The 11,247-nt window shown below is 45.9% G+C and overlaps 1 protein-coding gene across 1 annotated transcript; it reads right to left on the bottom strand.

Annotated features, from left to right (window-relative positions):
• Window positions 1-8,510: 8,510 nt before the first annotated feature.
• LOC132533513 (uncharacterized) lies at window positions 8,511-9,903 on the bottom strand. The gene is made up of 3 exons (XM_060175586.1): window positions 9,772-9,903; window positions 9,074-9,374; window positions 8,511-8,865 (listed from the first exon to the last, which is right to left on the bottom strand). The coding sequence occupies exons 1-3, from the start codon at window positions 9,901-9,903 to the stop codon at window positions 8,525-8,527; spliced, it is 774 nt and encodes a 257-aa protein (XP_060031569.1). The 3' UTR covers window positions 8,511-8,524.
• Between the last annotated feature and the right edge of the window lie 1,344 nt (window positions 9,904-11,247).

Consider the following 11,247-nt stretch of genomic DNA (forward strand, 5'->3'; position numbering starts at 1 on the left):
GGGCTCAGTGGGACACCACCACCACCACTCCCCCCCCCACACACACACTTTCCTTTCTGTGAATTTGAATACTCTCCTCTGATCTCCCTGTGGGGGTGGGGGGGAGGTGCATTTCCTGTAGTTAGCATCCACAGGGGCTGTGCTTGGAAGAAGCAGCTGCCTGTTGGTTCTCCCAATAGGTGTGTGAAAGGCAAGACTGTCATGGCACAGGAAGCAGCAGGACTGTCTGTCCCCATGAGACCCCAAAAGGGTGTTGCCATGAGGAACTGACCTCCACCCAAGGTCTGAACTCTGTCTCTTAGGCTGGATGCATGTGCTTCTCGGTACCAACCTGGAGGGATGGGGAGGCTGCATAATAGTCATGCAAAAAGACTTCCATGCCAGAGGCTCCAAAGCCCAAGGTTCAACCCCCAGCTCCACCATAAACCAAAGTTGAGAGGTGCTCTGGTCTCTCTCTGTGTCTTTGTGTGTGCCTATTTCTTTATGTCTTGCTCATTTAAATAAAACATATATATTGTTTATTTGATATTGTTGAGGGAGAATTCAGGACACAGGAGGTCCTGGAGAGTACATTTTGTTTTCCCTAGGTTTACCCACATGAAACTGGGATACACACTAACATTTTTCACTAAGTTTGCACAGGTGGAACAGAGATTCACTTGGTGAAGGGTTTCCTTTTTTTCTTTTTGCACTATATGAAGGGGGAGGAGTTGACTCCATCGGCCCCGGTGTGATGTAAGAAGGATTATAAAGGAGGAGATCCTGGACAAAGAGGGACTTGGGCTTGGTCACTGACCTTGGGCTTTAGTCTCAGTTTTGGGCCCAGTGACCCTTGGGAAATCTATCCCCCGAATCTCTTAACTTTACTTTGCGCATCTAATAAAGAATTTAAAAACCATACACCTGAACGACTGCCCTTTGAAATTCTTTTCATCGGAGCAGCAATGAACCAGAGGAGAATCTCCTTGACCCCTCCATTCCCTCAAGAATATGACAGAAATTGAGAGGGTTGGAGAAGATAAGAGAGGGAGAGAGAAAGACACCGTAGCCCTGCTTTGCCGATCATGAAGCTTCCCTCCTGCAGGTAGGGAGCGGGGGGCTCGAACCTAGGTATTTGTGCATGGTTACCGCATGTATGTTTCATTTCATGGCACACACAACTGTCATCCCTGGGGAAACATACCAAGTAGGAGTGGCCAGTCTATTTGCCCACCGTTAGGGGGCACTCGTGACTGACAAGACTTACTGCTTGGCTCTGTCTTCAACCTCAGTGTCACCTTTGGTCGAGTCGGGCCCGGCTCCCCCAGATCAGATCAGCATGTGGCATGGATCAGTGTACATTGGCAAGCAGTCTCGGTGTCCACACTGGAGGTGAAGTGAGCTGTGGGTTGGAGGAAATACTGGGTTTATCTGTGCAAAAATGTATCATGACTTTTCTAGCAACCCAAGAATTCACTTGGGTAGTGCGTTGCTTTGCCCTGTGCACAACTCAGGTTCAAGCCTAGTACCCACTGCTGATGTTATGGTCTCTTTCACTCTGCCTCTCTGCCTTCTCTATATCTAAAAAATAAAGTTGAGGCGAGTTTGCAGATGTAACAAGTAACAAGGGGCTCAGCTAATGATAGGAGGGTTCCCTAGAGTTTGTCTGTGTCCTCTTCAGCTTGGGTTTGTCTGTGAGGGATCATCAGGATTCTGGGTGAAACTACTCTCTTCCTTCAGAGATCAAGTTCAGGAGGAAAATAATTTGAACCCTCCTGTAGCCAGTGAAATCACGCCCCTACCCCCCAACACAGGCCGGTTCCACCCACCATGGGACTTGTCAGTCTGAGCCTTGCTCACAGAGCCTGAGGTGACCACTGGTGGCTGGGTCCCCCAGCTAGGGCAGTCCAGCAGCTGGTGGACCTCTTGAAGCTTCACCCCACCCTGCACACGGGGACTGGGGGCTTGAGCATGGGTCCTTGCACGTGATAACATATGCACTCAACCAGGTCTCCCATTACTTGTTTTCTCTGCCCCACCTCCCCACCCCCCCACAAACCTGTCGGACTGCTGGTCTGCTTTCCTCCTACCAAGGTCCTTATGGGCAGGGCTAGACTTGACTCCATCTTTGTCTCTGAACACAAGGCACAGCAAATGCTGCAGGAGCTAAAAGGATGAAAGAAGGAACCATGAGGGCTTTGGACCTGGGAGAGGAGGCACGGTGGGTAGAACTGGAAAGAGTTCAAGTCAGGAAGCCCAGCTGAAAAATATCTCCACATATCTTTCCTCCCAGGTTTTTTTCCTGCAGAGGTGGTACTGCCTCCTCCCTTTCCCCTGAGCCCAGTGCCCAGTACCATAGCTGCACAGACCAGTAGCTGGTGCCCTGTGAAAATGTTTTGAATAAATGCATGAATTCGGAATTTATAAAGAGAGGCTAGGGTTGGAATGTGGCAGCAGGAAAAAAGGTTAGTTAAAAAAAAAAAAAAGCTTGGAAGCAGGAATTGTAAGCCTGGCTATCAGACCGTCACAGCTAGAGGAGAGTGACATTTGGGTAAAAGCCAAGTTTGAAAGCGAGTGAATCCAATAAATTCAGGGTTGGGCATATGGAATGTGGTCAGCTTGCAAGGCCCACCTACTGGATAAGAGTGTTTATTAGAGCCAATAGAGGGAGCAGATCACTGCTCTTTGTAGTGTTGGGGGACTGAAACCAGGGCCTTATGCATGGAAGGCAAGGAATGCACTCTGTTGGCTGAGCTTACCTCCCTGGCTCTGAGAATAGGGGTGTTTAAATCAACAAAGTATTAACAAAGTAGCATCATGGATCAGAGGACATATGAAATCAGCATTTGGTACACAGATCTGATGAGAGAAGTGTCCGATCTTCAATGCTTCCCTTAAATACTACAGGTTTTCTACAGCATCTTTTAAATGCAATGTGCTTCTGATCAGAAATGGCACTTAGCTGTGGGCTGACCTGCCAAGATTGCAGTGACGTAAGCAACTGTCATATCCCTCAATGGTATAATGTAAGGGACATCAAGTACGCATCCCGAGCCCCATCCCACTTAGAAATTTCCACTAGGTGGCGACAGAGATTCAACCTGCCTCCTTCAGATCAGTGCCTGGAGAGTACGAATTAACCCCTGGAATATTCTGGTTCTATAAAAAAAATCTTTCTCTTTGTAAAAGACAAGGCAGAACTTCATATATATAAACATCAAGCATTTAAAATAAGAATACACTGAATGCATAGAAAACCCTGAATAAATATACAGACAAATCTACTGATCTTTTTTTCTTTAATCTCTAACCAACACTATTCATGACTCAAAAGAGTGTTCTAGCATGCTCTCAAGAAGTCTGTGGATCTAAGATCTTTCCTATGATTTTGTGACCCTTATTTCTGCCTTTTCCTGAGGTTTGAAAGAAACACTGTTTCTTTCTACTAGATAGCCACACAAAGCATTTGAAGTTGGACAGGTGCTTAAGTTGCATGAACAGGGGCACTTATTTAGTAGCACTTGAACAAAGCACTGATAACCTCTGATTACAGCTTCTCTGCCCCAAAACGGAAGATTATCATAACACCTCACACCTGGGACTATTTTCAGCATAAGAATAGGACAAGAGAGGATTACTTTCTTGGAGCCCAGAGGCAGGTGGTCAAGGCAGCTCTATTGGATACAGGATATAGGCTGGGAATACCAAAGGAGATCACCTGGGACCTCAACAAGACAGGACTAGAGTGAATTCAGGAACCCACCAAATCACTGGTGAGTGCAAACACATGTGGCTCATGGACAGCGAGGAGCCCAAGGAGAGATTGAGTGGCTGGTAACAGTTCAGCAGTTTACCAATTAAGGCACCACTTCCAGTCTCTTTTATCAATAAAAAGTCTGCTGAAGAGAGGAGAGGACCCCTAAGACTCACCAAATGCAACTGTGAATCTCCATTGCTACTACCCTCAGAGGCTTGAGCAGCAGGGGGGAGGCCCTGGGCTGACAACAGGGGACAGAGAACTGCCCAGGAAACTCAGGAGAAGTGCTACACCTCGGTAGCCTATCAATGGGGCTGTGTATCAGAGCCTTTCCACATTGTTCTCCTGATGAGAACATGGTGAATAATTGCCTCAGAACCTTCAGACTATAAATGGGACTTGCTTAGAAACTCACAGGGCCCAGCAGTGTTGCCCAGCTTGGCAGAGAAGCTGAATTGAGCCCAGAGCTTTGAATCCAGAGCTTTGGATCCTTAGGGTGTGAGAGTCTCTTTGCATAACCACTGTGCTATTTCTCCCCTACCCTGCTTTTATCTCTTGGTCAGGAGTGAGTGATTAAGCCTACTTATAGTTTTTTGAAGCTTTTTGCCTTCAGGCTCCCATAACCTACAGGGAAGAAAAAAAAAACAAAAAAAAAAAAAACAAGAGGCTTTAACAGCCACTGTGCTCCAACTCAGAGATTGAAATAATATTGAAACAACTATTAATTTCCACAACTGTGAACTCTTTAAGTACCTTACTTAGTCACAAGTCATTCCAGGCAAGAGTGATCAGTAATTTGAAAAGTACTGAGAGAGGGACCTCATAACATACTATATAGAATGGTTAAACCAAAAAGAAGAAATATTGAGGAAATGAACCAGGAAAAAGTCCAGCTAAAAGTCCCCCAAAGGTTGAAGCACAGATTAATGAGGTCAGCAACCAAACAATAGGTAAGGAAATAGTCACAGTAGTGAGTAAAGAGTTTGAAATAGTTGTCATCAGAAATGCAGAAACAACAAATGAGACTCTGGAAGAAAAATACTAACTATCTCAAGGTTATTAGAGAGCTGAAAACTGAAATAGCTGAGATAAGAACACAACTAGTTGAACAAGCTAAACCAGTATTTATAACAGGGTAACAAAAATAGGTGAACCAGAGAAAACAGTAGAGGGGAGAGAGAATAAATGAGGCTGAAAACAGAATTAGCAAGATTGAGTATGAATTAGAGAAAAAAAGAAGAGACATCAAAAAGAGATTAAGAGATACTGAAGACAACAGAGACATATGGGATGACTTCAAAAGAAATAATATACACATTATAGACCTACCAGAGGAAGAAAGAGAGGGAGGAGAAGAAAGCATTCTTCAGGATATAATAGCTGACAACTTGTCTAGTATAGACAAAATAAAAGACATAAAGTTTCAAGAATCCCAGAGGGTCCCAAATAGAATTAACCTAGACTTAAAGACACCAAGACACATCATATTTAGAATAGAAAGGAATAAGGATAAAGAAAGGATCCTGAAGGCTGCAAGAGAAAAACAAAGAGTCACCTACAGAGGAAAACCAATAAGATTAGCAGCAGAATTCTCCACACAAACACTACAGGCTAGAAGAGAATGGCAAGATATCTATCAAGTGCTCAATGAGAATGGTTTTCAACCAAGAATACTATATCCTGCTAGACTGTCATTCAGACTAGATGGAAGCATCAAAACCTTCTCAGACAAGCAACAGTTGAAGGAAGCAACCATCACCAAGCCTGCCCTGAAAGAAGTTCTGAAAGGTCTTCTATGAACAATCAGACCACCATAAATAGGTCATATATCAGAACTAACACTCTACAAGAATGGTGTTAAAATATCTTCAATCTTTGATATCAATAAATGTCAATGGCCTGAATTCACCTATTAAAAGGCACAGAGTAAGAAGATGGATCAGAAAACACAACCCAACAATATGCTGTCTACAGGAAACCCACCTAACTCAACAAGACAAAAACAGACTTAAAGTGAAAGGATGGAAAACTATCATACAAGCCAATGGCCCACAAAAAAGGGCAGGAACAGTTATTCTCATATCTGACACGATAGACTTTAAAATAGATAAGATTTTGAAAGTTAGGAATGGACACTACTTAGAGGGTCAGTCAATCAAGAGGACTTAACAATTATTAACATCTATGCACCCAATGAGAAGCCATCTAAATACATCAAACGTCTACTAAAGACTGGAATATTATGCATGTACAAACTATTGTATTTACTGTTGAATGTAAAACATTAATTCCACAATAAAAAAAAATTTTTTTTTAACTACAAGAAGGGGGCCGGGCAGTAGCACACCAGGTAAAGCACACATAGTGCAAAGCACAAGGACCAGCACAAGGATCCCAGTTTGAGCCTCTGGCACCACACCTGCACAGGGATCACTTCACAACTGTTGAAGCAGGTCTCTGTCTGTCTACCTTTCTCTCCCCCTCTCTGTCTTCCCTTCCTCACTGTAATTTCTCTCTGTCTTGTCCAACAACAATGGGAAAAAAATGGCCAACAGGAACAGTGGCTTCATAGTGCAGGCACTGAGCACAAACATAAGCCCTGGAGGCCAAAAAACCCCAACTATAATGAAACATCATTTTATATCTACCAATTAGACAAAAAATATTCAAAGGTGATCATGTGCTTCCTACGGAAAAGCATTGTCATATATTTTTCTGAGAGTGCAGTGATCCAACCCTCTTGGAGGGAAAGCTGACCTACAGTTACAAAAGTACATTTAATCCCACGAAGAATTTGAGAATCAGTTTGAGAATTGCCATTTTAACACTATTCAGGGCTAACAATTCATGAATATAGAAAGTCTGTTTCTGAGAATTTTATTTATCTCTGCATATCTTGCAAAATATATGCATATGTGTTTTTTTTTTTTTTTTGCTATTTTATTGATCTAGGGCCTCACCCATACACACTTTTACTGATCTGACCAACTGTTACACTCATTGCTCTGTTTTAGTTATCATAATTATTGCTGGGTCTCATACCAGCATGGCTGCCCCAATTATATTCTCTTCCTCTAGAAAGAGGGTGGTAATGCTGGAGAGAGTGAGAGAGAGAAAGGGAGAGAGAGAGACAGAGAAGTATTAGCCTCATGCCATCCATTTTGAAACTTCCCCTTTCAGCCACTCCCATGTAATGACCAGGACTGAAACCTGGCCTCCAATCATGGCAGGACCATGTCCCCATGAGGGGAAATATCTGACCCTTAAATTTTGTTTTATTAGATGATTTCACGAGTATTTCCATTTCATATGCAATCAAAGAGTACTTTCAAAATACTTATTTATTGGATAGAGACAGAGAGAAATTGAGAGGGAAGAGGAAGACAGAGGGAGAGAAGGGGCCCGGTGTTGGTACACCTGTTTTGAGTGCACATATTACAGTGCACAAGGACACAGGTTCAAGCTCCTGGTCCCTACTTGCAGGGGGAAAACTTTAGGAGTGGTCAAGCAGGGCTGTAGTTTTGTCTCTGTCTCTTTCCCTATTTTCCCCTCCCTCCTCAATTTCTTTCTCTATCAAATAATTAATTAATTAATTAAAAGAGAGAGGGTGGAGAAAGATACCTGTACCTCTGCTTCACCATTCATGAAGCTTTCCTCATGCAATTGGAGACCAGGGGCTTGAACCTCGGCCCTTGCACACTGTAATGTGTGCGCTTAACCAGATGCACCACCATCTGGCCCCAAGAATTATTTCCTTATTTCATTTCTATATTAGCACACAAAATACTCAGGTTTTGTAGACTAATACAGCATCTATGATACTTGCAAACTATTTAGGTTACAGTAGTTTAGTTATGATTTTGTATATACTTTTGAAGAAAAGGTTGTGGTCCTTTGATTAAAGACAAGTTAATTGGTCTCATCAGAACTTTGATTTACATTTGTGCACTGGCTTCTCTGCCAGTTCACCTTCCAGATGGAGGCCCACACACCTTCCAGGTGTCCAGTGTCCAGCTGTTGAGTAGCAGGGTAGGGACTGGGCCATGGTGGATGCTTGGGCATGCAGGTGGCTGTGGTGGTGGCCCCGCAGCCGGACAGAAGCTAAGGAGGAGCTGCAGGATGGGCAGATGGACTGGGGTGGACGCTTTGAGTCCTGGTGTTGACCAACAATTCTCCTTTGGCTAGTTCTGCTTCTGTTTCTATCTGTGTCATGCCAGGTTCCCCTGCTTGCTTAACGCTGTGGTCTATTTACATAATCATTGTTTTGTTTGAGACCCACCCTGGTTTAATCCCCATTGGTTTAATCCCCACTGGTTTAATCCCCACTGGTTTAATCCCCATTGGTGTAACCCCCACTGGTTCACAACACTCTTTTTCCACTCCGCCCCCTTATCCTACGTACTCCTTATTCCACCCTACTGCTTCCGTCTCAGAAGATATTTAAAGGCAGATCAATAAACGCAGCAGGGTATTGTTTGTTCCCACTCCTGGAGTCCCAGAGTCCCAGAGTCTCTCTCTTGCGACGCTAGTTCCTGATCCCTTTCCTGCGCAGCAGCCTAAGTCCTAGGTTGGTTCGGGTCGAATTCTCTCTCACCCAGAGAGCACGTGCCTGGAAGAAGCACCCTCAGGGTATCCCAGCATTTGGCGCCGAATAGGGACCGGCATCCTGGATTTCCTGTGGGGTCCGAAACACCCTGTGACTCAACAGAGCAAGGGCTACAGAGAACTGTGGGTGCATTGAGGATCATGGAGTGAGTGAACAAGCTCAGAACAAACACACACTTTATTTCAATTGAGTAAAAGCAGAGCAATATATCTGAAGAGTATAGGGCACATCAGCAGGCAGGAGACCAAGAAAGCCATGCAGGACTCCCTCAGGGAGGGGAGGGCCAGCTGAGGGGTGAGAGAAGGGCGCAGGGCCTTCTCCACAGCTGGATCTGGGAGTGCAGCTCTGAACCTCCGGCTCTGAGCAAGAAGTGCCTCTGCTAGCTGTGCCTCTGGGGTCCCTGCTGTCCGGGCTGAGGGTCCTGGCTCCAGTGCTGCTGAGGGCTCCACACCTGCAGAGGGCACTGGTTCTTGGGCCTCCTGGCAACAGGGGGCTGTTGGCACCTCCTCACCATCCCAGGGACCTGAGAAACAGAAGTCACCCCATCAACTCTCAGGGCCCCAAGAGTCACACCCATCCAGGGAGCTCCTTTCCTGCTGCTGTCCCCCAGGAGGACTGAGGTCAGTCTCTCTCCTGATGTGATACCAGCTTTTGGGCCTCCTCCCTGTGGGGCCCAGTGTCCCCCTGTCCCCCACTTCCCTCAGAGCTCACACAACACAACCCCCTCTCACCTGCAGGCTGTGTGTGTAGAACACACAGGTCTCTGGGGGGCTCATGGAGCAGGATGTCACTATACAGGGGGCTGCTCCCCACCACCAACTGCACGCAGCCCTGGGGGAGGACATTCTCTGCTGTCTGGGCAGGAGGCTCCCCCTGGTCGTCCACGGAGCCTTCTGAGGACGTGTCCAGGGACAGCAGCCTCCTCCTGGATCTCAGTTGCTCCCAGGATTCTGTCCCCTGAGGCCACTCTTCCTCAGACAGGGAGTCACAGTGCACACTGGAGACCTCCTCCAAGTACCCAGACTGAGATCTCTGCAGAAACAGAGACCAGAGTGTCATAGTCTCCAAGCCCTGCACACTGGCCTGGATGCTTCTGCCCCTGGACACTGCTTTACCTCAGCCCAGCACTGTCTGCTTAGACCTCCATCCAGGAAGGCAGACACACTCTTCCAAGGTGGGTGTAGACCTTGGGCAGTAGAAGCCACCCAGTCCTCCCAATAAATACTGCCTGCCTGCCTGCCTTGACCTGCTGTGTGACCTGACCCTCCCTCGTTCTAAGGGCAGGACACACACACACACAAACACACACACACACACACACACACACACTCTCTCTCTCTCTCTCTCTCTCTCTCACACACACACACAATTGGAAATGTCTGTTCTGCCATCATCTGAGTTGTGACTAACATGGACACTGCTCTGGTACCTGTGTTACTCTAGGAGCCCTGCAGCAGCAACAGCAGAGGCTTCTACACTGATCCCTCAGCCAGACTCTGAACCGAGTCCTTCTGCCTCCTTGGAGGCCCTTCTTCAGGTCATCCTCAGCAGGGTGCCTCATGGTAGAGAGCATCTTTCTCTCAGCTCTGAGAGCTAAGTGAACTGGGCAAGGGTCTGTAGACAGAATGTGGTTGCCCAGTGACCAGAGTTCCAAGTCGGTTGGTCTAGCCCAGGGAGGTGATGTCACTTCCTGTGTCCTCTGACCTGGGCTTCTCTTTAGAGAGCACCCCTTCCACCCCCACCCCCAACCAACAATGGCTATATGTGCTGATGACAGCTTACACTCCACCCCATGCCACACACACACACACACACACACACACACACACACACACACACACACAGTGATGACTATAGACACTCCACAGCCCCTAGAGGTATGGGAGTACAGCCAGGGTCCACCTATGAGGGCATATTCCTGAGGCAGATGCTGAACTTCCTTTTTATCAAGATGACTCTGGAGTAGTCAGTCAGGAGCCTCTCAGGAACCCCAGTCCCCACAGGAGACTAAATGTCCCCAGCTGTGTGCCTGTTAACACCTGTGATCCATGTAGCCAGAGCTGGTCCCTCATGGGGGTCACACACACACACACACACACACACACACACACACACACACACACACACACACTGTTTCTCTCCCTCTCTATCACTCCCCTTTTCTTGATTTCTGGCTGCCTCTATCCAATCAATAAAAAAAAGATAATTTTAAAAATTAAAAAATAATATTTATAAAAATAAATAAATAGGAGTCTTGGCCAGAAACTATCAAATACTTAGAGGAATGTACTGAAAGAATTATTTTCAATATAAAATTTAAAGTCATCTTCAGTGAAATTAACCCAATTACAAAGAAGACTAAATCAGAAAGAAACTAATGAGAGTACATCAAATTAAAAAGCTTCTGCAGGGGGTCAGCTGGTGGCGCACCAGTTTGAGCACGAATGTTACAGTACACAAAGACCTAGGTTCAAGCCCCCGGTCACCACTTGCAGGGGGAAAGCTTGATGAGTGGTGAAGCAGTGCTGTAGATACCTATGTCTCTCTCCCTATCACCTTCTTCCCTCCCAATTTCTGACTGTCTCTAAACAATAAACAAAGATAATATTTTAAAAGTTTTTCAAAAGAGCTGGGAGTTAGGCGGTAGTGCAGCAGGTTAAGCGCATGTAGTGCAAAGCACATGGACTGGTGTGAGGATCCCAGTTTGAGCCCCTGGCTCCCCACCTGCAGGGGAGTCACATCACAGGCAGTGAAGCAGGTCTGCAGGTGTCTATCTTTCTCTCCCCCTCTCTGTCTTCCCCTCCTCTCTCCATTTCTCTCTGTCCTATCCAGCAATGACAACAATAATAACTACAATAATAAAACAACAAGGGAAACAAAAGGGAAAATAAATATTTAAAAAATA

The sequence above is a fragment of the Erinaceus europaeus genome, chromosome 16 (assembly GCF_950295315.1).
Source record: "Erinaceus europaeus chromosome 16, mEriEur2.1, whole genome shotgun sequence".
Lineage (NCBI taxonomy): Eukaryota > Metazoa > Chordata > Mammalia > Eulipotyphla > Erinaceidae > Erinaceus > Erinaceus europaeus.

Coding starts and splice junctions, on each gene's coding strand:
- LOC132533513 (XM_060175586.1), bottom strand. CDS start 9,903: ATGAGGCACCCTGCTGAGGATGACCTGAAGAAGGGCCTCCAAGGAGGC. Junction 9,375..9,771: donor GGGCTCCTAGAGTAACACAG/GTACCAGAGCAG, acceptor CTGTTTCTGCAG/AGATCTCAGTCTGGGTACTT. Junction 8,866..9,073: donor TCTACACACACAGCCTGCAG/GTGAGAGGGGGT, acceptor TCTGTTTCTCAG/GTCCCTGGGATGGTGAGGAG.